General features: G+C 37.1%; 3 protein-coding genes across 4 annotated transcripts in view; all 3 read left to right on the top strand.

Moving 5' to 3' along the window:
• ldlrap1b (low density lipoprotein receptor adaptor protein 1b) overlaps positions 1-4,889 on the top strand; it is a 33,211-nt gene extending 28,322 nt beyond the window's left edge. Inside the window, exons 7-10 of one of the 2 annotated variants that reach the window (XM_008399613.3) lie at positions 39-175; positions 478-512; positions 1,953-1,984; positions 3,700-4,889. In XM_008399613.3, coding sequence (XP_008397835.1) covers positions 39-175; positions 478-512; positions 1,953-1,984; positions 3,700-3,746 — 251 coding nt within the window. In that variant the 3' untranslated portion in view covers positions 3,747-4,889. The remainder of the gene's footprint in view (positions 1-38; positions 176-477; positions 513-1,952; positions 1,985-3,699) is intronic. The other variant, XM_008399612.3, reaches the window with a different exon arrangement.
• Positions 4,890-4,984: 95 nt separating this feature from the next.
• LOC145550080 (uncharacterized) lies at positions 4,985-11,393 on the top strand. Its single transcript, XM_081603542.1, has 7 exons — positions 4,985-7,297; positions 7,752-7,885; positions 8,607-8,732; positions 8,905-8,935; positions 9,078-9,131; positions 9,260-9,368; positions 9,455-11,393. Exons 1-7 carry the CDS (start codon positions 7,243-7,245, stop codon positions 9,534-9,536), a joined length of 591 nt encoding a protein of 196 aa, XP_081459668.1. The 5' UTR covers positions 4,985-7,242; the 3' UTR covers positions 9,537-11,393.
• Positions 11,394-20,852: 9,459 nt separating this feature from the next.
• Positions 20,853-27,372, top strand: LOC145550081 (uncharacterized). The gene is made up of 7 exons (XM_081603543.1): positions 20,853-21,028; positions 21,346-21,491; positions 22,359-22,469; positions 22,694-22,724; positions 22,891-22,941; positions 23,558-23,663; positions 23,755-27,372. Exons 1-7 carry the CDS (start codon positions 20,992-20,994, stop codon positions 23,840-23,842), a joined length of 570 nt encoding a protein of 189 aa, XP_081459669.1. The 5' UTR covers positions 20,853-20,991; the 3' UTR covers positions 23,843-27,372.
• Positions 27,373-27,470: the final 98 nt, after the last annotated feature.

Raw genomic sequence — 27,470 nt, 5'->3', positions numbered from 1 at the left:
CGCACTCGAATGGAGTGAAATCTTCCTGTGCTTCACAGATGCAGCCACAGGGACTCTCCTGGAGTTCGCAGAGGGAGCCAAAGCGGCGCAGGTCCACTCAGGAACAAAGCCGGCCGCGTCGGATCCCTTCACGGTGCATAATCACGCGGCGGCGGAGAACAACAACACCGTTTGGGTAAGACGAGAGTGGTGTTGGCCAACATGTCTCAGCTGCTGGGGTTTGATAAGAGAAGAATGCCTCATAGAAATACTGATTAATTGCTACCAAGTGATGTACTTTACTTGCTGTGGTCAAAGTGGGCTCCGTGGTTGTGCTGCAGCTGCATTGAGGTGGACAATAGCCTATTGAGCAGAAGCAGCCTTATCTAATGCACACATGGCAGAGGAGGGTGTGGGACTTTTGATAACAGGGAAAGAAGGTGAGTTTTACATGCATGCATGTTTTCACGGGAAAATCTCTGTGTTGTGTCTTGACAGGAGCTGGAGGACGGTCTGGACGAGGCGTTTTCAAGGTGGGTGCAGCTGTGAAGTTTGGAGGGTTTCCTGAAATTAAACGGGCACAAAGACTTCCAAGTCTTCAGTTCGGGCTTGCCTGATCAAATAATAAAATGCAGCCTCTCCCTCAGTTCGGTTACCCTCCAGCAGACAGGAGAGGCAGGAAGAGGCTCCGGTGTAGCTGACATTTGACCTGAGTCATGCTGCGTACGTAGGCTCTGGTTGAGGCCCACACTGTGATTTTATATTCCATCCACAAACCGTTCTGTTCTGAGAGACACTATTTGGTACTTTTCATTTCAATCAAAGGAAGAATAGCCCTAAAGTATGGCCTGCTAAAGAGAATTGGATCCTGAGTATTTTTAATCAGACTCTGACAGGCCATTTCAGACCCGTTATCAGATGATTATTTGTCTGCACACACTGTAATTACACGTTGACGCCATTCGTCTCCAGCTCTTTGATTAATGAGGATGCTCGCAGTGCAAGCAGTGATGGGGGCTGCACGTCGGGCCGGCTTGCTGGACGCTGATTGTGTTTGTTGCAGTTGAACTTTAGATGGAGATAAAGGATTAAAGCCAGGATGTGGAGTATTTGATGTCTCTCTGAACTCAGTAGAGATTACTCTGGAGGCAGTATTTTGTATCAAATTCAGAGTCCAACCGTGTTGCATTCTGAATCTTTGCTGCCATCTGCTGGTCGATTATGTGCATTATACCCTAACTTTTTAAAAATAAATTCAGTGTCGTAAAAGCCCTGAACTTTGGGCTTTTGTCACAGTGTGTCAAAATTTTTCCTGATTTTAAATGACAGACCAACACTAAGGAGGACATAGCTGTCCAAATTGTGCTTTCCCTTGTTTTTTAGCAAAAATCATCTTTTCCTGTCAGGTTTCAAGTCTTTCTGTATTTCTACCAGCTTTGCACATATAAAACTGTCTCTTATTTTCATTCTTCTTTACAAATTAGCTGAAGCTCACTCAGAGTGCTTTCAATGTGGCTATACAGCAATTTGCAAGCCTTGTCACAAAAATCCCATTAGCATTTAGGTCTGGACTTTTACTTGGCTTGTTCTAACACAGATGTTTTGCTCCAAACCGCTCAGCTGCGGATCTGGTTGTACTTCTAGGGACATCATCCTGCCGGAAGGTGAACCTACAAACCCCGTCTTATGTCAGTAACAGGTTTTCCTTCAGGTTCTCCTTCTCTTCTCTTTGTGTTGGTCTGTCATGTTAAATCTAAATAAAAACTGAAGTTTGAGGTTATAATGTAACAACACAGGGAAAAGTGAAACCAGTCTAAATCTTTTTTAAACCTCTGGTCTTATTTAAATTCGTACCAATAAAATCAACCTACATAGGAAGAAATGAACCATTTCTAACATAATAGGGAAGTGGTTCGGAGGAGCTGTCAGCTGAATTGTTCCCTGACTTGTGATGTTTCCTTTGCACCCCTCAGCCGCAGTCTGGATAGCTTTGAATCCTACTCAGGTAACGATTGTCATGAATCATTTCCTCCTCATCAACCCACCGTTCCAGCCTGCTCATCTGTGTCCAGCCAGAACATTTTCAGCGTGTAGCTTTGTGTTACTTTTGAAATAGCTTTACACCTTTAACATAGTCGACTCAAACCTAAGGAACGTTCAGCCACCGTGTCCACGTCTTCATCACCAATGTACGACCGTGTTTTTCTGCATCACATCCATCACTTTTGCACCTTTTGACACAGACTGTGTGTTCACACGTAGCGCTGCCAACAGAGCAGATTGTGGTACAGTATGATAAAATTAACTCTGCTGTAATTGGTTTGTTTAAAAAATTATTTTCACCTCTCACTATCATAATCAGAATGGCCATGTTATATTCATAATATAGTGCAAACGTCTTCAGTCATTCATTCTTTCTTTATATTTTGCTTCCAAGCAGTGAGACTTTCTTGTAATCTATTAATTGCTTTAGATCAATAGTCCTCCAGCCTGTTTGAAAGTGTTTTTTTGGGCTTGTTAATTGATGTAGCTGCTGTATTGTGCTGTTTTTTTCCCTTTGTTGAGACCCTAGAGACACTATTACACTGAAAATAAAAGTATATCATGGCTTTTTCTCTGTTTTGATAAGAAACCTTTTTTTGTGGCATTGGTACTTTGCTGTGTTTGACTTTTTGTTGATTAAAATTTAAGTTTGAGTCCATAACAGCACCAATGTTTTTGCCTCTGCAGTTTTAACCCTTCCTGAGACTAGCAGAATATTGGTTTTTAATTGTTGTAAAATAATGACTTCCGTCTTTTGTAGATAAGCTAAAAACAATTCTTGTGGCGGCATGCTTTGACTAGACTTCCGCAGTAACTGCAAGGGATTGTGGTCATGTAGTAAAACACAAATGTACAGTTGTGTGTCATCAGCATACAGATGGTATGAGATGTTCAGAGTTCCCACTCAGTCTGAGACAACTTCACAAGCATTAAAAACAATACGAAGTCGTATTGTTGAAAAACATTAGTTAATGTCTTAGAAGCTACAAGTTTGATACACATTCATTTGAAAATAAATAAATAAAAAGGGGCTGTTTAACAGCTTTTTGGCATTTAGAGACATTTTACTGAACTTTTAAAAATCTAAGATGGTTTAGATACCCTTTAGCATACATCATAAGCCAACCTCTACTTCACATTTTGTGTTAGTGGAACTTACAGATAAAAAAACCTAAAATTGTGTTTAACAACCCTGCAAGTTTAACACAAGATCTAATAATTAAAGTCGAATATAAGCGGGATGAGATTAGAGCCCTGAGGAACTCCAGCAATGAGCGATCTGTTTGCTTGAACGTATATCTGCCAAATGCATGTCCCATAATAACCAGTAATATTTGAATAAGTTTACCACAATATTTAATAGTCCCTCAGACTGTCCTAAGTCTAATCAACGTTTTGATCAACATCAAATGCAGCACACAGCTCAGGAAGCATCAAGTCACAGGCTTGTGATTCATCACTGTTGAGACTTAAATTACACAGTTTTACAGGTGCCTTCTCTGAAGATTACAAGAGCGGCTGCAGTTCATTGGAAGTCAAATATAATGAGACTAATGATTAGAAATATTTGTACTGTACTTTATTTTTTTATCCACACGTGAAGTAAACATTGTATCTTTTGTCGTGCCGAGGTCTAAGTTAAGTTTAAAATGTCTCATTTTCTTTTGCTTTTTGCAGACTCGCTGAGTCTCGCACTAACCCCCAGGTCCTGGACATTGGGGTAAACCCTCAGGACTTGAACAATGAAGAGTGCCTCACCACAGGCAAATGGGACCAAGAAGAGACAGACTCAGCTGCACAAAAAGACACGCTTGAGTTCTAACGTGAAGCCTCTGCCAAGAAGAAGGGAAAACCAGGGGGGGAAAAAAGAAGACAAAATGCTGGTAGAGTAGATGCAGAAGCCGGTGAAATCGGCAAGTTTTCCCAGCTTCTCCCTGCTGCCACGTTTTCGAACCGTCTGTGGATCTCTGATGGCTCTGAATCCACCTGAGCAGAGAAGGACAACACGAGCTGACTGCTCACACAACAGGCCAAAGCAATACAAACCAGTTCACCCCTTTACTTTTCAATGTTCAACTCCATGTTTTGTTACAGTCAGTCTGTTATTATGTTTTGTGTTTACCTATCACTCTATGTATGTGCACACTGCTACACAGAAAGCGTGTGAGAGCTACCGCGAGGTGGGCTGTTGTTTTCCTTAGCAGATCGGATGCTAACTCGCTAGATCCGTTCTGTGTTCAGCAGGAAGTTACTACCTATATGCGTGTCACAACTCCAGTGGGCACAAAAGCTTTAAAAAAATGTGTCAAAACAAAGTGACAATCCTATTTTTTTCTACTGCAAAAACTATTTTTGCACTCGGCTTTCATTCATCTTTAAAAGCACAGAATTCGTGTAAGAGGATTTTAACGTCAAAACACCTTTTTTGCTTTCACACTAATTGCTTTTCCTCCTCAACTTGAAAAGCTGTTTAACAACTCTGACTCCCCGAGCTAAATTTGTGTGACGGATACGTTGATACTGTTGTGTGTAACACAGTTTTATTATAAGCAGTTGCCAACATAATTCCCACTCAGGCTCAAGGAAAAAAGAAAAAAGGAGCTGGTAATCAGTTACTTTTACTGCAAATCTCTCATTTGTTCATTTGAACTCTTAGATTCAGATTTGTTAAACAGATCATTAAGAGGATGAAGAGCTTTGATTGGCACTCGGACGCCATTTGTCAAAATATGTTACAGTGACATTCAGTTTACTATTTTTAGTTTCCCCCCCCCCCCACAGGGACTGTTCCCAGTGTTATTTTTGGTGTTTGTTTTTTGCATTAATTTAAATTACATAAATTTTAATAAAAATCTAATTATCTTTTTTTTGTGTGTGTGTGTGATCTTTTTTTCTCTCTCGTTTTAGGAAAAAAATACATTTATAAAAACATTTGCCTCCAACATACATGTATAATCTTGATTCGTCAGTAGTGAACTTTATTATTTTATTTATTATTGGCTAAATAAACTCAATAAACCTGCTAAAATATACAGCAACGGAGGAAGAAGCAGTTGCAATGCTCACCTGCAAATCACAATGTGTAGAGGAAAACTAAAACCCTACATTATCCTAAACACATCACTACAATCAGATGATAGCGGCAGCATCATGCTGTCCTGAACTTGCACTGTAATATTTCAGTCAGGTTGAGGTCTGGGTTTTGACTGGACTGTTGCAACATACCGTACTAATCCATTTCTTTTTCAGTCATTCATTTGTAGCAGTGTTACTATGTTTGAGGCCTATTGATGATCCAACCTTCAGTTGACAGATGGCCTCAGTTTTATTTTATGGTTGGGCTGACAACTGCAAAACATCAGCACTCCATGTCTACGCTCCACAGTTTGAGATCTTTATGTTGATTCAGTGTTTAGCTTTCACAAAGCACGATACTTGGTAAGCATGCTGCAGGTCATTCTGCCATGTTGTTACAAAATATGGTTGTTCAATCATTCCTAAATGTCTTTCATGAACCGTCGCATTTACACACTGCTCATAATTAGTCATTGTATCATTTCTGTAAGCATGCTATGTTCTGACTTTGAGATGAATTTTCAGGGATGTCCACTCTTGGGACGATTAGTAACTATTTATAATCCATGTACATCAACTATAAAATTATGGACTTAGATTATTAGGAAAGATCTTATAATCCTTCCCAGATTTTTAAATCGATACAGTTGGAACAAAGGCAATTACTGATGTCCTTCCTTGTTATTGTACTCAAAGAAGCTTGTGTCCACCAGAACAACAAACTGCCAAAAACATACCACATTATGGAGGAGTTCACACTCATGAGTTATTTAATTAAGAGTATTTGCTTAGCAGTTTGTTTGTCTTTAACAAATTGATGAACAGTCAATATTCGCAGGGATTTACCCCCACCTAAATAACACAAACAAAAAAGCAAACTATGCTATTCTGTCCCCTGCTTGTTCTCATAGGTTTTTGCCTTCATCATAAAATAAAGTTTTATTTAGTGCTCTGCTTTTTAAACCACTGTATGAATTACACAATTTCCTGTGTGTTTTTCATATTTCTGCTTTAAGTCCTCTGCCTAAACTATTGGACAGCATTTAAATAAGTTTTGTTACAACAGGGATATATGAAATCATTAGAGATGTTTAAGTTGAGGAATCTATAAGGGGTCAAAGGTCTGCATGTTTGCAGTCTGTAAGGTCTTTTTCTGGATAGTTATACATTTTCATTGTATGTTTAGTCATGATCGTAGTCTTATGACCTATTAGGTTACTGCATGAATCTCTTTAATTCTCGTTTAATTACTCATATCATACCTCTTTTTATTCTTGCTATGTGGTTATTCGGTAAGGTAAGGTAATTTTATTTATATAGCACATTTTCAGCAACAAGGTAATTCAAAGTGCTTTGAATTCAGTCACTAGGTGTCATCCTTAGCACAGAAATACAAATGCACCCTAACATACCTGTTCACAGTTCTATGAAATCTAAAATAGTCACAATATAAATAATGAATAAACAATAACAGCTCAGATTATATAGATTTTAACACAAAAATATTCACTTTCTGTAACTTAATGTTATCTGCGTGGAAATAAACCAAGGTGATGCAATTTTGCATCTGTGCAAGCCATGCATTGTGTCATCATCACATGACTTGAAGTAAGACTTGAACCACCCCGCCTTACCTCTCGTTGGACTCTTGCATGAAAGCGGAAACTCCCTTGATGACGTTGATGATGAGGTTTTTCCTTTTAATTTCAAAATAAAAGAACTCGCTATTAAAAAGAGTGCCGAATGCATTTAAACTTGAAATATTTGAAGTAAAATACGAATTAAAACAGCAGAAAATTATCGTCATCTAAGACAAACCCGCTTAAAATAGTCTGCGTAGAGGTAGATTTTAAAATGTGTGCCTTTTTGAGTTAATCAAATCTGCATGTTTAGACACACCGAATATTCAGTAAATTCAAAAGGTACTTTTAATCTGACAAGCGAGCCTCATCATTGAATAAGATGATGATAAGTACTTTAAAATCCGTAGTTTCGACGATGGTTTTTATCGCGTTAAAACAAACATGTTTTATTTTCTTAAATCAAGGAGTTATTTTTTTTCTCTTATTTTATTTTGAAAGTTCCGGATGAGGAAGGTACACGGAAGTAGACCGGCCTGGAGTCGCTGTTGGAACTGTGGCAAGCATGAGTAGCGGAGGCATGGGCGTGTGTCAGCGGAGAGCAACGTTCTTCTTCTTTTGTACGTACATTAATTTTACACTGGTTTAGTAGCTTTTAGGCTGTCACGATGAACAAATATGCAAGTACTGCACAGATTGTAAGTTTAAATTTCGGATGCTTGTTCTCGAGAAAAGTGCGCTATGACAGACAGGACGACCAACGAGCCGACTGAGTCTAGTGTTAGTACAGCAAATGTTGCTGATACCTCACAGGACGCTGTTTCGCGTTGTTGTTTTATTGTGTGTGCGTGTCTGTGTGGTGGCGTGTGCGTGTTTTTTTTTTTTTTTTTTTTTTTTACAAATTAAGGGATTGGAGTTTGATGTTTAACTATTGTGGATTAATAATTTAGTTTTTGTGTGAGGCGAGTTTAGATGAGAAATGAATTGCCATGGTTAAAAGATAAGTACTTTCACGTGGTGTTTTAAATGTACCTTTTTAAACAAATTTTCTGTTTTATAACTTCATCTTTTCAGCCTTCCTTCTGCAGATGTGCAGTGCAACCGTCCTCGACTGTACGTCCACTGGAAATAACCCGATGACTTTCAGCATATCCGACCACCATGTTCCCCGAGGAGCCGATTGTGACTACTGGTGGAACAGGGGAGAGGTAAGTTTTTACTTTTACCCTAATAATGTACATTTTGCATGTTTATGGATTAAACTTTGTTGTCAAATGCATGTTTTCTAGTCTGCCTAATGTGCCTATAACATGCTGTGGTGCCTGTTTATTTTGTCCTTGGGCCTAATTTAGTTCAGGAACATTCAATAAATGTTGTTTCATTTCAGGTCATTTAATTAAAGATGAAAAAACATGAGTGAAGCTGCTTTAAATTATATTTAAAACCGATCAAGCATAATATTTACCCTTTTATGAATATGCATTTAAATTCTGTTAGAATTTAGAAAGAAAATAACACTAGCAAATGTCAAACTGATGTAATAAAAACAAAATGGTCCTTATTTTGTTTCTGTAATGATAAAACTAACACCTGTCAGTCCATGTGTTCATATTTCCACTCCTTCACTAGATTCTGTTCCAGATGCAATGCACGGCGAACTTGTTTCACACTTGGTTTCACACTTGGTTTCACAAAGTGAAAGATAGATTTGACAAAGTGAAAGATAGATTTGACAAACTTGTCAAATCTATGGCCTGGAGCATATAAATTGGTTTACTTTTACTCTTGATTACATGAGAAAGTAACTGTTGGTAAGATTAGAGTACAAGCCAATTCTAAAGTCTTTCTTTTTGCTATTTACCTTAAGTCAAGTCCAAGCCAGGTTCAGTAAGATGCTCTGGTCTCTTCCTGTTTGTATTTTGACTTCAGATCGCCCTTGCAACCAGTACCAATGACAACAAATCTGCCCTGGTGATGAGACACACCTCCAGCTCTCTGGAAACATCTGAATGCCTTCCTGATGTCTCTTGGATCCAACAGTGCTCACAGTCACAGGTGTTACATTTTTTAGATGTGAGGACTGAAATTTCAGTCCCCCCCTCCGTAATTTCAGATGTGGGCATATATATGTGCTTATATATATATATTTAAGCATATATATAGTTTATATGCTTAAACTTTATATCATGAAATATGTCTAACAATCTCTGTTCTTTATTTCCCTCAGAATTTGATGGATTTTTCAGCAAACTGCAGCAGTAAGTTTTATAAACTGCAGTTGTTTCCCTTAAAGTTTTTATGTGCCTGTTGTTTTAGAATATTAGCATTTTTCCCTTGATTCATTCAGATCTTCCTTTTTATAAATTTTTTTCCCCATAATAAAAATGTCTCTCTTTTCAGCAACATGTGCCAGCAAGAACTCTCTTCATGGAGACAGCCCTACCACTGATGAAGGTGAAACATCCTTATTTCTCTTCATATGTTGCTTAATGATAGAAAAGTTTAGAATAATGGAGTGTGTAATTTTCCTTTTGTTGATTATAATCTAAGCTATATAGTTATGTATTGTTATCTGTTAATAGAGAAACAGTCAAACACTAGCATTGGAGCCATTACTGGAACCGTGGTACTGATCGGACTCATCGGACTTACCATTTTCCTGCTCTACAAATACAAAGACAGCATTTCCAGGTCAGTTTTTTCCCCATAACCTCCAAATATAACACTGATTCTGACAATACTGAGATACTGAGACAGTGCTTTGTTCTGTTTGACAGGATCCTCCACTGCAGCCTCATTAGACAAGAGTACAGAGCTGGGCAAAGGGGAAATAATGAACCAGGAGCCTTTAATGTGTAAAGTGGAGGATTTCTGTTCAGAGATGATTCACTATTATTCACTAGATTTGTCTTCTGCATTATTACTATAGAAGACGTCATATAGCTTTAGGAAACAATTGGAACATTAGTCTGAAATAACTGTCTACACCAGTGTTTCTCAACCTTTTTTGGCCCAGCGCCCCCCTAGCCTTTATCCAGGTCCCTCACCGCCCCCCACCAAAAAATTTGTAGGCTACTTTGCACTGACAATTATTTTATTATTAATGTTACTATCATTATTGTAGATGTTTTGAATCGGCGCACCGATTGTTTTTCCGTACACTTCACCGTGCCTTACGCTCCTTCCTTTTTTTGTTTTTTTTTTAACTCCCTAAGGTGAAGGGCGGTCGGGAAACATATCGATGGGGAAAAGGCAGACTGACATGAACCTTTTAAAACAACGGGAACAATTTTGGTATTCTGATTATTGAAATTTAAAAGTGCTGTGGTACCGTTGTTCCATCACACCCGTTTCATGTCGGACCACTTGCAGCACCGTTGTTAACGCTATAAAATGAACGCTCTCTATCGAGGTATCATCCATGGAGGGATTTCTTTATTTAAATGGGTTCATTTTTCAGAGGGATACAAAGTGAGGGTTTCGTGATTTTAGTATGTTTATAAGAGCGATTTTCTGTTGTCCTTCCATGTAAGCTAAACCTCTCAAATGGACAACAAAACACTTTTTAATATAAGTTGCTGCTTTGACATTTTGCCAAAACATATGTACAAAAATACCAGGCAAAGTGAATCACAGCAGCGTCATCAGCCGGTGTAACGCTGAACTGATGCGGAGCGGAGCTGCGCCATGAAGCTACAAACACTGAATAGAAGAGCTGCCATCGATACAGTTGCAGCCAAGCATGATTTAATGTTACACATACAGTTTTACCAAGTTGCTCAAAGTCTAAACTGGTATTGTTGTGGATTTAAGGTGTAAAGTTTACCTTCGACCAAAGGCATCCCAGCGCCCCCCTTTTGTAAAAATGTCCGCCAGCGCCCCCTGCCGTCTTCTGAACGCCCCCTGTGGGGCGGTACCGCCCATGTTGAGAACCGCTAGTCTACACTAAAATCTAAAGTTCTGTCTGTTACTAACTACTGCCACCTGACTACTACTGCTGTTTTTATTTCTATAAGTGTTTTTTTTATATAATAACTGTTTTGATATGATATTTTTAAACAATATTTATCTTGCATTAACTTTTTTTTTGTAAGCTAAGCTTTGAGATTGGGTTGCACCTTTGGAGAAGAAACCAGGTGCCAGATTTGTGCTGCACTCACACACACGACACTATTATTGTTTTAAATTGAATTAGCTTTGTAGCCTTGATGACAATCCCTCTGCTGATGAGGTCTGACGCATCGGTGCACAGATGAATTGTTTGCGAGGCTGTGGAAGCCTCTTTGCTGCACCAGTGTGTGCACCATGAGAGGCATTAGCGCTGTAACCGCCCCAAAAACTCCCCTGAGTTCCCCCTGGTGGAAATGAGAGACTTAAAGCTGTGGAAGCTTGGAGACCAGTAATGCAGCACCAGAGAGTGTTCTTTCTGCGTCCTGTAGCATTATGACCTATTTATTAAATGATATATTGTGTGTGTATATACACATTAAATGAATATTATGGATAGTTGTTAATATAACACTAATAAGATATGAGCATTAATTATGATTATATACTATGAACTATTATACATACAAAAGGTTTGTGTGTGCTGTAATGTACTGTACTGTTGGATTCATTCCAGTGTATGAGATCATGTCCTCTCACTACCACCTTTCATGAGCTGCTCTTTATTATTCTAATGCTTGTAATAAACTATGCTATTATAAACATAAAGTGTCTCAGCTTTGTTTTAACCTGAATCAGGTTCTGGTCAAAAACTTGATTTAGCTTTAAGCTTGAGCTTTGATGGTTGTTGGTCTGTACCTGAACACTGGAACTTATTTCTGTTCATCTGGGTTTCGCAGTTTGGGTCAGATGGTGGAAACCTGGACGTGAATCCAGACCAAATGAACTCAAATGAACTATTTCAAATCCTATCAAGAAAGGTGGTTGATTGTCCAACTGGAATCGTACTTGAAGTACTATAATGTACTAGATTCTAGTAGCTGTGAAAAGTAGGTAAGGAGAAGCATTTGTGTGAGATTCATGGGACCCGGATTGTGGGAGTTTGACAACTGGAACTGTTGGATGTTTCTGGTCTGCAGTGTTCAGAATATATCAAATGTCAAAGGAAAGAACAGAGATCAGCAAAAGCATAAAGCTTGGAAATAAACGAGAAGTGAATACTGGCCTATCTGGTGCAATCCAATAAGATGAGTTGGTATACCTGATCTTGTTCAATATTTAATGATGGTAGAAACCTAACAGAATGCACAAGGCGCTACAGTTAGCTGTAAAAGTGTGTATTTTAACCTGTATGTGTAACTTTGACCCTATGAAGATTGAAGAAATTCTGAAATAAACAAATTTTAAAATGTCTTTAAAATGTTTGACTCATAATTATACCATCCTGGAAAACAATCATTAAAAAGCCCGAAGTTGATGACATTCTTCATGAGGCTGAGAGTATTTAAATCTCAAACCAAACTTGTAAGGAAAAACAAAAGATGACCACAAAGGGTGGGGCTCTTTGGGTGGTGAGATGTATATTTAACCAATAAACTCTTAGTGGTGTGAGGGTGATGTAACAGGAAGTGAGATTACATCACTTTTGTTTACCTGCATATTTGAGCCATTACGTCTACTGATAGTAACTTTCTAAAAGAAGGCGTGAAGGATTTATTTACGTCTAAGCCATTCCACTTCACGGTCACTGTGTCATGCATGTCGTTAAATAAGAAAGTATTGAAAGTTGTCTGACTTCTTTTCTTGTGGCATGTGGCGTGACCCATGCCAGCGAATGAGACAGAGCAGGAAGTCAAACTGAAAATGCTTTTAAAATATGGAGCAGGGGTTAATACAGGTCAAACTATCTCCTGGGTGGTGTGTGAAGCTTTCAAGTCAACATTTTGTTTATCCGAACCTATCATAAAATATATAAACCCTGTATTTTACCCAGTGGCGCAAAAAGTGGGTATGCAGGGTATGCAACGCATAGGGGCGCAGCACTAGAGGGGGCGCCAAAACCCCGTCTCGAAAAAAGTTTTTTTCTTGTTGGCATTTTCTATATTTAACAGAATGAAATGATCATTAACAGGGAAACCGCACTGATTAGGCGCCCCTCAGCTCCTTCACGTCACTCTCCCTTCCCATACAGGTGGCTGTGCACTTGCCCCTAAGAGAACGCAGGCGCGCCTTTTGAATTTTTTTATTTTAGATTTCCACTCGTAGTGCACTTGACAAAATGGAGCGGCAGAAAAAAAAGCTGTCCGGGGCGCAAAACAGAAAACGGAAAAGTGAGAAGGATAAAGATGTTGGCGGGATGAAAAAAAGCCTTTCAATGTGGTTGAAAGATAGTAGGTAAGTACCGTCAGTGTATTAGCAGGACAGGAGGGTGGTAAATAATCAGGTTAGCTAAAGCTAGCCTAATACGGAATCGTCCCATATTTGGCTGTTAAAAGTTGCATCCCCTATTAAACCATTAAGGGACGCGATTTGTTTCGTATTTCTATGAATATCTGATACATAAACCTGTCACAGACACATAACCGCACACTAGTGTAAGAATGACCTAAATAAAACTCAGGAAATATTAACACGGGAAAGCTAAAGCTGTTGTGGCAGTGCCCAGCTATGGTCCAACACTTATGTGAGATCAGCTTTGCAAGCAAGGCACTACAAGCAGCAGATGTGTCAATGGACACAGCCATTAGGCTAATCGAGTCTCTAAAAGAGTTTTTGCTCAAATATAGAGAAGAGGGCTTTCAGAAGTCACTCAACATTGCAGGCAAGATAGCCATTGAAATGGATGCTTCTCCTGGGTTCAAAGAGAAACGACTTAGGAAGCAAAAGAAGTTCCCAGATGACAATTCATGCCCTGGTCATCATGAAAAGGAACCCACAAGGCACTTCAGGTGCATGGTTTTCAATGTTATTGTTGACACACTCCTGCAAGAGCTGTCTGAATGGTTTTTGAATTTTCAACTTGTGTCTGAGAAATTTAAAGTCATCACTAAAATGGAGCACATGACAAAAGCTGAGCTGGAGGAATCAGTGACCACATATGCCCTGACTACCTGTGATGTTTCCAGAGATATCATTCAAGAAATATACCCAGCAAGTCGTCTACTGAAGGGTTACAAGGCTCTAGAAAAGTTACATTTCCTCATTCAAGAAAACCTTGATTTGGTATTCCCAAATTTGACAGTAGCCCTTAGAATATTTTTAACCATGCCTCTCACAGTTGCATCTGCAGAGAGATCATTTAGCAAGCTGAAGCTCATCAAAACATACCTCCGTTCAAATATGAGCAATGATCGCTTGTCCCAGTTAGCAGTGATCTCTATCGAAAACGATGTGGCACAGTCTATTTCATTTGATGCTATAATTGACAAATGGGCAAGTGCAAAGTCACGGAATGTAACAATTTAAATTCCATAAATGTTAAAACTCTGACAAGGAGTGCAAGCTGTTAAGATTTCATATTTCCAAAACACGAAATGTTGAGCACTGAGCGCCCTTGCTGTTAAATTGCGTTAAATATTTGTACTCTAATAAACTTCTTATTTGCTTATGATTGAAAATTTCACCTGATATAATATGTGACAATGTATGTTCCAAGTGCGTGACTAAGGGAGGAAACCTGAGAAACTGGGAGGGGGGGGCGCCGATGATGTTTTCGCATCCACCTCACAAATATGTAGTTGCGCCCCTGATTTTACCTACACATAACAGAGCTGTAGCTTCTTGGAAGTCAAGTCTAAGTTGTATGATCTTCTTAATTTTATGGTTGTAGCCATGTTTGTTTCATCCAGTGTGTCTTCTTTTAGGTAGCAGGGCCTCTGCTGTTTGGTGTCAGTTAATTCTCAAAAGTTCAGTTTCTCTTTGCTGAATTTAGCCAGTATTTTTTAAGCTTGTAGGTCATTATAGATTAATTAGTTTGGAATTTTTCAGTTTTGAATCTGATTTGGTTTGCTGTTGAGGGTGTTTTCTTTTTTCTTTTTATCAAACTCTGTACATATTGCAAGTTACTGAACATCCCTTTGACATTTAGCTAAGTTAGCTTTACATGTTATGTCACTGTATGAAGAATGCAATATTATTGTGGAGTTGTAGTCATTTTCCAACCAATAAATTGAATTCTTATAATGGACTAGGAAAGGCAATCTACTGCCCCACCCCCAAAAAAAGCCCCACCAGGATTTTTTTTCTCCAACTGCCCCTGAAAGTTTCCCTCACTTTTAACTTTCACATCTCTTAAAGTGAACACGGCCTTGCTGTCTTTTATAGTGTGACTCCTTATAAAACCAGCTGTAGTTTTTTCAGTTTTAGCTCTCACACCAGATCCAGTCAGGTTAAAACGACACACGCACGCTACTGCCACTCCACACACACATTGCTACACGCACAGGTATGCATAATATGCATTGAAAATGTTAATATAATAGCAATCTAAATCAGATAATTAACCTAGCAAGATCCAATAAACTCTATGTCGTCAACAATAAAATCATATCAAATCGCACCGTTTTGGTCACATGTCTCAAGGTGTGAACATTAACGAATTACAATTAAATGTAAAGATTAATTTAATCTTCATTTTGATTTTGTCTGTATTTTTTTTTTTAGATTTAGTCAAAATAATTTCGTTGGCGTAACCTTGCATCATCGTTCTTCAATACAGTACAAACATTTTTTCAAAATAAAAGCAGTATGAAAAGCAAAATGTCACAACACTAAAACAGAGAGATAAAAGTGCATGATTTTAATACGTGTTTAGTGCCGTTTGTTTTTTTTTTTAATGATATACCTTAGCTTTGTGAACTTAAAGCTGAAGTTTATCTTTGCTGGAGTAAGTGTTGCAGATCTTGTGATTTACTTTGACATTCAAAAAGTAAAGCGGTTAGGTATTTCCACAATCAGCCTCCTGAGCACCTTGTCTGAAAAAAAAGCCCAGAGGCTTGTTTGGCCGGGAAGGGAAGACGGACCATGGGGGGTCGGTGAAGCAACAAACAAACAAACAAACAAACAAACAAACGAAGACGGTAGGAGTGATTTGGCGGATTGCATAAACTGTACATTGACTGTAGCAACATGGCTTCTACATCAGGAGGGAACAGTGGTAATGAAATGGAATGGATGATATCAAGGTCAGCAAGAATGAAAAGAGCACTTAGGAAGAGACAAGAAAGGGAAAGAAGTTGGTCGGAAGAAAGTGAAGCCAGAGAAGAAGCCAACAAAAAGACAAAAACTAACGACAGCGCGAGTACAAGAGAAAAGAATAACTTTAATAGAGAAGTGGAATTTAAGGTAATAGTGGAATTTAAGCAAGAAGGAGGATTTATCCACCCAATAAAGCTGACTAGAGCAATAGAGGAAGAGATAGGAAAAATTAAAACGGCTAGAATCATGAGTAACAAAAGAGTGCTAATCTATGCTAGCAGTGAAACTCAACAACAAAAGATAATCAGAATGGAAAACTTGATGGGGGAAAGAATCAAAGCACATATTGCAGGATCCTTAGCAAGGCTGAGGGGAGTTATATCAGGAGTTCCAACAGAAATATCAATGGAGGAGTTGAAAAAAGAAATTAAAGGAGGAAAAATAACAGATGCCACCAGGATTAAAAGTAAAAGAGATGGAGAACTTAAAGATACAATGGCAGTAATTCTGCAATTTGAAAATATGCCAGAAAATATTCAACTAGGATATTTGAATTACAGAGTCAGAGAATACATACCAAAACCCCTCAGATGCTTTGCTTGTCAAAGAATGGGACACATTGCAAAAGATTGTAAAGGAAAACCCAGGTGTGCAAGATGTGGAGGTCCACATGAATATGGAAAATGTGAAAAAGAAGCTAAAGTCAAATGCTGTAACTGTGGAGGAGAACATAGTGCAGCATATGGTGGATGCAAAATACAAAAGGAAGCTAGAGAAGCTCAAAGAATTAAAATAACAGAAAGAGTCTCGTATGCCGAAGCCTTAAAAAGAGTAAGGAAAGATGATTCAAGAGAAATTAGGTCAGGAGAAACGGGGCAAAGAAACACAATTTGGAGTTCAAATCGAGGGCAGAATGAGCAAAGACAAAGCTCAGCTCCAACAACAATTATACAAAAAACATGCTCACATAAATGTAAAGTGGATGAAAATTCAATGGTGGTGAAAAAAGAAAACTTTGTCGCATTTATGTGCCACATTATTAATGTTACAGTTCAAATGAAGAAGAAAAGTGATAAAATAAAAGCAATTGTAACAGCGGCAGGAAGATTTCTAGATATGAAAGAAATCCAAGCAGATCAGATTCATACCATTTTAAGTGCCACAGAAACGACAGAGAATACTCAGGAATAGACTCTCATAATAATTATTCATATTCTTCAATGGAATGCTAGAAGTTTAATTGCCAATGGACAAGAACTTAAAAAATTTATTTATGATTTAGAAATAATTCCAGACATAATATGTATACAAGAAACATGGTTGAAACCTAACCTAGAATTTAAAATCCCAGGATATAACGTAGAAAGACAGGATAGAAGTAATGGTAGTGGAGGTGGATGTGCCACTTTAATTAAGGATGGAATAGCTTATAAGAGAAACATAATAAATAAAGATTTAGAATGTGTTAATATAGAAATATTTAAACTAAGAAAATATGGAAATATTACAATTATAAATTATTATAACCCTTGTAAAAGTCTTGATAGTGAAATATTTATAGAAGTTGCAGGAAATATAAATAGAAGAGAACTATGGTGTGGTGATTTTAACGCACACAATGGGGTAGCAAGAAAACAGATCATAATGGTATTATAGTTGAAGAAATGATGGATGAAAGGTCATTAGTCTGTCTAAATAATGGAAAAGGTACAAGAGTAAATATACACAAAAATACAATGTCATGTCTAGATGTTACATTAATAACTGACTGTCTTGTTAGTTCATGTGAATGGGATATTCACAGTGAGACTACACTAGGCAGTGATCATTTTCCAGTGAGTACAATAATTAATGACAGTATAAATAGGCAACAAGAATTCATACTAACAAGATGGTGCTTTAAAAAAGCCAATTGGCAAAAATTCAAAATTAATTGTGAAAAAACCAGCCATAAGGTTACATTAAATGGTAACATTGAGGAATGTACAAAACAGATAACAGAACACATTTTAAATGCTGCAAATTATAGCATACCAAAAATCAAAGTCAAAGGTACGAAAAAAGTAGTTCCCTGGTGGAATGATGAATGCAGTACAGCAATTAAAGAACGTAACAAAGCATTTAAAATATTACAGAAAAATTTAACAATCGAAAACCTTATTGAATATAAAAAGAAAAGAGCAATAGCTCGGAAAATTATTAAAGGGGCTAAAAAGAAAACATGGAGAAAATATTGTTCCTCAATAGGTTCAGAAATAAAATTACAGAATGTTTGGTCAATGTTTAGGAAAATGACGGGGAAAAGAAATGAAGTTAAAATACCAGCATTAGTCCGAGGACAGGAAATATTAGTTCTAAATAAAGATAAAGCAGAACTATTAGGGGAGACTTTTGCTGCAGTTCACAGTGGAGAACATCTTACAGACATTCATGGACAGCAGAAAATACAAAAATTAGGAAATTATAAAAATATATTAGAAAAATGTCAGAAATGCATGTCAACACTAGACATGAATATAACCATGAAGGAAATGAAAACGGTACTGAAAGGGACAGGATATTCAGCTCCAGGGGAGGATCAATTATGTTATGCTATGTTTCAACAGATACCAGAAGTAACATTGAAATTAATATTACAATTATTTAATAGAATATGGAATGAAGGTTTAATACCAAATAGCTGGAAAAGGGCAATAATACTTCCATTTAATAAACCAGGGAAAGATCCTACTAGTCCAAATAACTATAGACCAATAGCTTTAACTTCTCATTTAAGTAAATGGATGGAGAAAATAATAGTTAGTAGATTAGGATATATTGTTGAACATAAGAAACTAATAAATGGATACCAGTGTGGCTTTAGAACAGGAAGATCAACAATGGATGCCCTAACCAGAGTATGTAATGACATAGAGAAAGCTTTGAAAATGAAGGAGGTAATGATTATAGTATTTTTTGATATAGAAAAAGCATATAATTCACTGTGGAAAGAAGGATTACTTATAAAAATCAAGCAGATGGGAATTGGTGGAAAGATGTTTAATTGGGTAGCAGATTTTCTGCTGGATAGAAAAATAAAAGTTAAGATTGGGAATGATTATTCAAAAGAGTTTAATGTGGAGAATGGGATTCCTCAAGGAAGTGCAATTAGCCCAATATTATTTAATATAATGATTAATGACATTTTTTCTGACACTGATAAATGTATAAATTCTGCATTGTATGCAGATGATGGGGCCATATGGATGAGGGGAAAAAATGTAAAATACGTAGTGGAAAAAATTAAAAAAGCAATTAAGAAAGTGGAAAAATTGTCATATGAATGGGGTTTTAAATTATCAGCAAGTAAGTCCTGTTTTATGGTTATTACAAATAAAAGAAATATAGATACAGGAACACTAACATTATATGGACAACCTATAGAAAGAGTTAAAGACTTTAAATATTTAGGATTATGGTTAGATTAGTCTTATACATGGAAAACACATATAGAAAAGTTAGAAACTAAATGTAAGAAGGTCATAAATTTACTTAAGGCTGTGGCTGGAAATAACTGGGGTGCAGACAGAGAGTCATTATTAAACATATATAGGGCTCTTATGAGATCAATAATTGATTATGGCAGTTTCATATATAGAGCAGCAGCTAAAACAACACTGCAAAAGATAGACAGACTACAAAGTAGGGCTTTACGTATATGTACAGGAGTGGTAAAAACGACACCTATTAATGCTCTTCTAATAGAGACTGGAGAGACTCCGCTGGAAATGAGAAGAATAAAATTAGCCTTAGTATATTGGATGAAAATTAAAAGTAATGAAGAAGAGAACATAACATCAAATATAGTAAAAAACTGTTGGGAATATGCAAAGTTCCAGAGTAATGGATTCGGATGGATGATAAATAAACTGACCAAAAAATATGGATTAGAGGATAAGGAAATGGCTCAAATTAATCCAATTAGTGTTATTCCTCCATGGCTATTTCCTGAGATTAATGTAGACATGACAATTCTTAAAATGAAAAGTGACTGGAATTTAAATGAAATAGGTGTAAAGACTGATATATATTTAAGGGAAACATATTATAACTACCTCAAAATTTATTCAGATGGCTCTAAAAATCTCAAAGGATGTGTGGGAATAGGAATAAATATACCAGAGTTTGAAACTTACATCTCCAAAAGACTATCAGATCACCTTTCTGTTTTCACAGCAGAAATGATGGCAGTTATATTAAGCTTGCAGTGGGTAGAGGAGGTTCGACCAGACAGGGTGGTGATATGTTCAGATTCTAAAGCAGTATTAGAAAGCATTCAGGGAGAAGGAAATAATAGGAAAGATTTAGTATTAGAAACAATACATAGTTTATTTAGATTATATAGAGGTGGTATTGATGTCTGGTTTTGCTGGGTACCAGCTCATGAAGGGGTTAAAGGAAATGAAAAAGCAGACAAATTAGCAAAAAGGGCCTTAGAAATGGCAATAACAATTAGAATTCCTTTTGGGAAAGGGGAAGGGAAATCATGTATTAAAAATAAAGAAATAGAAGAATGGCAAAAAAGGTGGAATGAAGAAAAGAAAGGGAGAAGATTGTATAAAGTCCAAAAGTCAGTACTAATTACAAATATTAACGAGAGAAACAGAAGGGAAGAAATAATTATGACCAGATTAAGAGTAGGTCATACCTATTTAAATGACACCTTATATTTAATAGGGAAGAAAAATAATGATAAATGTGAAGGATGTGGTGAGAAAGAAAATGTAGAACATGTATTAATGAACTGTAGAATATATGAATCTGAAAGGGAACATTTGAAAAGAATGGTTAGAAGGACAGGTCAAGAATGGAGTCTTAAAGGAATATTAGGAAATGAAGGAAACATAAAGGATATTTATAGACTAAGGAAAGCATTGTTTACTTTTCTTAAAAATACAAGATTAATAAATAGAATTTAAAAGATGTAAAGAAATGTTGCTACACACTCATGTACAGTAGGTGGCGGTATGCACCTTAAAGTTGCTTGCAATCCGCCATAATAGAAAAGAAGAAGAAGAAGCAGCACCTTGTCTCGTGCGTTTAAACAACTCGTGACTCGTATGTAAGCAGCATCGGTGTGGAAGACTTCTGTTCTGTTTTCCACCTTGATAAACTAAAGTCTACGGCTAACATGGAGCTGTGGAAGAAAGCAGCGCTGTTCACATACGGTAATATTTGCATAACTTGTTTGTCTTTAAGCTGTGTGACAACAGGCAGTTACTACCGCACAGTTAAATAAATAAATAAATGTTCTGAGATTTATTGCATCATCAGACGTGACTGCAAATATTCAAGATGTGACATCTCTAGGCAGAGATAAATCTACTGTGCATTGTATGTTACCCACACTATGTGTGCGATATCTTAAAGTGACTATATTGCTTTTTTTTAGAGTCACAATAGAAATAGCCACATTGAGAAACAATTACACCTTGTATTTAGTATTTTTACTGACATTTGTTGTGTTTCATGCCTTTTTTCCTAGCATTCCTTCTCAGTTTCTGCTGTGCTGTGGATTTGCTTTGCACGGTCAAAAGAAATGGCACCCGGATGGTTCACAGCATCTCGTTGGAGTCTCATGCTTCAGGTTTCCCGTCAGCAGGATGTGATTCCTCATGGAGCAACGAAACTGTAAGTTACAATTCCACCCCCTGTCACCTCCATTTTTTTAACCAACAGTCATTTACTTTTTCATCTTTGAAAGCTAAATTTAAAGTGATGCTTTTATTGTTTCTATTATAACTTTAATTTAAATGTGCCTGTAAACTGGACTGGACTAGTATACAGACATATAGGGACGATTTTGCTTTCTGACCTTTTAGCTCTAAACACTTTGGTTAATAAAAAAAACAGTTCTGGTTGTGAAAATTTGTGTTTGGCAATATTTTTTTTACCCATAAAGAGTGTATAAAGAATCTCCAAAAGGAGTTACACAACTATCCTTACATTTTTTTATAAAGTTCTTTACTTAATAATGTATGTACAGTATGTCAAATAGCAGCACAATGTACTACTTTTGCTGGTTCTATTTAAGAGTGTTTTACTAAAAAACATTCAATGTCACCAATTAACCTAACAGCCATATTTTTAGACTGTGGGAGGAAGCCGGAGTATCATGGGAGAACCCACGCATGCACAGGAAGAACATGCATATTCCATTCATAAAGACTCCAAGCTGGGATTTAAACCTGGGATCTTATTGTTGCAAGACAATAGTGCTTCTATGCAGCCCTAATTAATATGCTTGAATATATTTTTTATGATCTTAAAGTCTAATATTTATAGTAACTGGAAAATTCTGCACTTAAATACTGTCTAAAATACAGACTGAGATTGGTGAAATCAGTATTTTGTTCTACATGTCATTCTAATTCTTTGAGGGTCCAGACTAGGGTCCGTTTTTTGCAGAACCGTCACTGATGGTTTACTGTAGCATGAAATTATGTCGACATCATAACTGACCTCTGTATGAATATTCTTTTTCTATTTTCATTTCAGACCGTGCTCGCAACCAGCTCGGACAAACATGCGACTAACGGCTTCCACACTCTGGAGACATACGAATGCCATGGCTACATTTTATGGATGACGCAGTGCTGGTCAGCACAGGTATAAAATGTTTACAAAAGATGGAAAAAAAAAATATATATATATATATATGTCCAAACACAAACAATTCTTTGGAAACTACAGACTTTCTTTAAACTCTGTGAAGCATACGAAAACTGTATTTAGATTTTTTTTTTTTTTTAGATGTTTAAATGAGCAATACTTATTCAAATTAAAGTTTATTTTATAAACATAAAAATAGACAAGCTGTTTATTTTCCTCAGGGGCTGATGGATTACACAGCCAACTGCACCAGTGAGTATTGGTTGCTGACAAATTTTGTTTCCTCAAAACCACCTGAATTTTTATATTTTTAAAAAATAAGTTGTTTCCCTAACAGTTGTTTTTTCTTGATATTAGAGCTTGAGTCTCAGTTTACTCAGTGTTTTATTTGTAAATGTCTTCTTTTTTGTTTTTTTAGCAACATGTGATGTGATGAACTTGCGTCAAGGTGACAAGGATAACCCTGGAGGTGAGTTTGAAGCAAAACATTGTATTTACATGACAACTATTTCGCATCATTACCATCCAAGTATTTAGAGTAACATAAAATGCATGGGTGCAGATTGATGCATTCTAGGTGCACAAAATGGTGTTACTGAAGATCCTTCTTCACAGCAGCTGTAAGACTTTATAATAGTCTCTGCTCCCAGAAAACCTAATAAGTCTTTACCTTCCTACTGTGATTTGTAGTTTTTCTTCCTTGAAATAACATTCTTGATGTAATTTGCAGTTTTTTCCCCCCAGTTCTTATAATCCTGTTTTTTTATGCACATCTTATAAAGTTTTCTTTCTCTAAATGAACCTATTACCTTACAATAATTATTTTTAATATGACTTCTAGAGTAGGATTATTTTTCTTATGTTCTAGATTTGTATAGTTTCTCATTGAGAATTTAATATTTTCTCCCTTTGTGTGAATGTGCTTGCTTTCACTTAACTTGCTGTTGTGACACCTTGAATTTTTCCCACTGTGGGACAATAAAGGATATTTTTATTCTATTTCTTTGTTTCTATATAATATAAAAATCCCTTAAAAAAAAGAAACAGTTTAGGCTATCTAACCATTTAATGGTATCTGTTGACAGTTGGAGAGTCAAAAACCTTCATTTACACCATCGTTGGAGTCTTACTGCTTCTGGGGCTGTTGGGACTTGCTGTCCTCTCCTACAAATTCCAAGCAAAAATTTGCAGGTTTGTTTTCTTCCTCTCTGTAACATCCATACAGAAACCAAATGTCCAGCTTCTGAGAGTAGTGAAGAAGTTCTCTGTTTTTTGTTCACAGCATGTTGACCTTTGTGAGACGTCTCTACACGCCTGTGCCAAAGCAGAATGATGCAGAGCTCTCCAATGTGGTGATAGAGAGACAGTAGGAAGCTGATGTATTTGCAGTTTCTTTTATTATCAAAAAGCATCTAAGAAAATAATTATTTTGCTTGTTGCCTTTAAGAGCTTTTCTGCTATAAACCCTATATAAGCTCAACACTGTTGCCTATATTTGACGGTAGCGTCCTGCCATGTGGAATATTATCAATGTACTGTTACTCACCACTGCCATTAGCACAGCACTCCAGTTATAAAGCTCAGATTATTGTGTACATTCATGATATTTTTTTTACAAAACATATTTATCTTACTGGGTGTTGTTAGTAAATTGACTTATATTTTCATTAATTTAAAGAACACAGATGCTTATTTTTTTTAGCCTCAGTTTATCATTTTGGACAGAAATCCCACGTTATTAATGTTTTAAAAATCAATAATCTTCCCGGCCTTGATAATAATTCCTTCTGCTGATGAAGTGTGACTTATTGTTACACAGCTGAATTATTTCTGAGGCTGTGGAAGCCTCTGTGTTGCACCATGTGAGCCATTAGCAGCCCCCTGAACCCACCCATACTGTGAAAGACTTGAGCTGTGGAAGCTTAGAGATGCAGCACCAGAGAGTGTTTTTTTCAGCATCCTGTAGCATTATGACCAATGATAATAAACTATATATTGTGTATATAACCTATACACATAAAGTGACTATTATTAATATCTTTTATTATTACACTAACAAGATATGTTATAATTATGATTATAAAATATTTGATTTCACAGTCAAGTCCCGAATGGGCAATTAATGTCATTATACATACAGAAGGTTTGTATGTTTTATACCTGTACTGTACTGTGTGGACTCATTTCTGTGAAATGATGTCATGTTTTTCCACTTTTTATACTTTCATCACTGTATCAACTTTCATAAGCTGTACTGTTTACTATTGCAATATTATAATCAGCCTAATAAACTATGCCAGTTGCCAACATAAGATGTCTGTGGTCTGTTCTTGCAGATGTCATTTGCTTATTGTGAAACATTGACATGTACTCGTCATTGGCATGGATGCAGTCTTTTTGTTTTTCAGGGATTTTTAAGAGCAAAAACTTGACATGCATATTTTCTCAGAACCACATCAAAATTATACATGTGGCTAGAAATTTACATAAACCTCCTCTGACATTTGGTGAAAACTGCAGACCAAGGTTTTCGCAGCCATCAGGCGTCTCCTGGCCCACTCCTCTTAGCAGTGACTGAGTTCACGTAAACAGGTTGTTTATGTTTTTGTCATAGCTTTTAAGAGTTACGCTTTTAATAGAGGGTAATTCAACTTGAACTCTACTTCTACAACTTGATTTATTCCTTCAATAACTCAGCTTTGATGCATTTGTGTGGTTGTAAACACCCAATTCTGTCCAAATTCAATCCAAGCTCCTGTTCCTGCATATTATCAAAGCCTGGACATCAACTATATTAAAGACTTGTGGGCAATGCTTGAAAGCAGGATTAGTTTAAATAAACTCTGCCATTTCTGATTAGGGAGATAAACATCAAACCAGATCTAATCTGGAAGCTGGTTGATAGATTTACAGTTTTAAATGTTGGGAATAAAAAATATGAAGTTGTACATTTGTGCAACCCTCTGGAATAAACAGTTGAAATAAGACTGATGTGACATCCATACTTTGTGTGTATGAAAAGTTATTGTTACTGATCAAAGTGTGACTCTGGGAAGACGAAGGATGTTTAAAAATAGCTACACTTAAATTGTGAGGTAAAGGTGGAGCAAATGTCGGGTGATTCCTTTGTAGCCAATGAAAATGAAAATAGCTGGTGGTGTGAGATTTGGCACAGGAAATGATGTAATCTATTTTCAGCAAGTCTTATATTCAGTGGAACACTCAGCAGCTGTGTTTACATACATATTTGAATAATCGTTGCATACCAGCCTCACTGGAGTAATCAAATCTTTAATCAAAGTTTAAAGGCTTTAAAAAAAAAGTGTAAATGAACCCTCCCCGACACTTCTGTGTCACTGTGTCATGCATGCAATTCACACAAACAGGAAATTTGCATGGCAACTTCTAGTCTTGGTTATCCGGCTTTTGTTAGCATGTGGTGTGACCTGTTGTCGACGTATCAAAAACGAGAGCTTCATCGGAGCCTAAATATTCATAAGAGCGGGGGGGTTACTGTGGGTCAAACTATCATCTGATTCTGACGAGACGTCTGCTGAAACATCAACATTCATTCACCAGAAAGAGGCGGTGACTTCTGGGAAGTCACATCTGAACTTTTTTACTACAATAGTTGTGCTTAAAAATGTGTGCAAGTCAGTGTGTTCGAATAAACAGTCTTTTTTATCTCAGCATTGAAAGAAGTGGAGTCTCTTAAAATAAGATTCATAAATATATATGTATAGAAAACAAGGAAAATGACAAAACCCTAATTGATTTCTATTTGCTTTTTCTCTTTCTCTCTGTCTGAGCTTCGCGCCGTGCATCTGACCTCTGAACTCAACTCTTCCCATCTGTCCTCCCATGGACCAGATGATGTCCCTCCTACAAAACCAGCCGATGAAAATGACTGAGAAGATCCGGAGGATCAAAAAAACTGTGTGAGACTGAGCTTTAACAACCTCTGCTGGTCTGCTGTCCAGTATCAGAGTAGAGGAAGAAAAGCTAAACATGCTTTCAGAGCTGTGAGTGAAGACGACTGAACTGTTGACGCTTGTTTCATCTGACATTTCTTGAGGGACGATCTGGGCAACCCAAAGATCCAACACCAGAACCAGTTTTACTGACAGGAAGCCGGAGGAAAGAGACGGGGGAGGATTTGGCTGCAGCAACGCCGAGATCGAGTGGGGGAGAGGGGCGAGAAGGAAGGAACAACATGAATCCACATCAACCACTGTGAAGGACGACCTGTCTGTAACATCCATCTAGATCACGACTTTAAATCTGAAACAACAGAGCAACAGAGTGAGCAGCAAAACTTCACTCTACCAAGTATCAAGTACTTCAACTTTTGACACCAAAGAGGACAACGTCCAGAGCAACAGCTAGTTTGGATGTTTCTGAAAGGCTCTCCACTCAAAGAACTATTGCTGGTCCACTGTCGAGTGACCGAAGCAGAGAGTGAAGATTTATACTTTTATGACAGGAGGTAACAAACCCTCCTGAGCAGGCGATCAGTGTTCCTGCTTCTACGCTTTACCTACTTTCCAGATGGAAAATCTGCGCTTTCTTGTTGGGTTTTGAACGGACACTTATCCATACCTTCACTGCACTAATGTCATTTTTTTGTTTTGTTGGGTTTCCTAGAAAACACATGAAATTGGGTAGCTTATGATCATTCTTAGTTGTTTGACTCCTAAGGATGTTTAAGAGTTTAGAAATTCATTCTTCCAGACATAAGAGAAGTAAATATAAAATTAACTTTAATGTGTGTAAAAGACTCATGTGTCGTCTCTGCCTGGCAGAGCTTTCCATCCAGATTTGCTTCATGATTGATTGTCCTACAAGCTCTCTGTATTGTGCATAATTCATAAATAAACCTGATTGAGTGATTTTACCTGAACAGTGCTTGGTAAGTTTTTTTTCCACAACAATGGACAAAAACATTAAAGTCTCTCAAGTAAAAGGCTTGGTAGTTTTAGCTAATGTTGGGCCCATGAG

This window comes from Poecilia reticulata, chromosome 22 (assembly GCF_904066995.2).
Source record: "Poecilia reticulata chromosome 22, P_reticulata-male-v2, whole genome shotgun sequence".
In the NCBI taxonomy this organism is placed as follows: Eukaryota; Metazoa; Chordata; class Actinopteri; order Cyprinodontiformes; family Poeciliidae; genus Poecilia; species Poecilia reticulata.
This window is presented reverse-complemented; position numbering and strand designations above follow the sequence as displayed.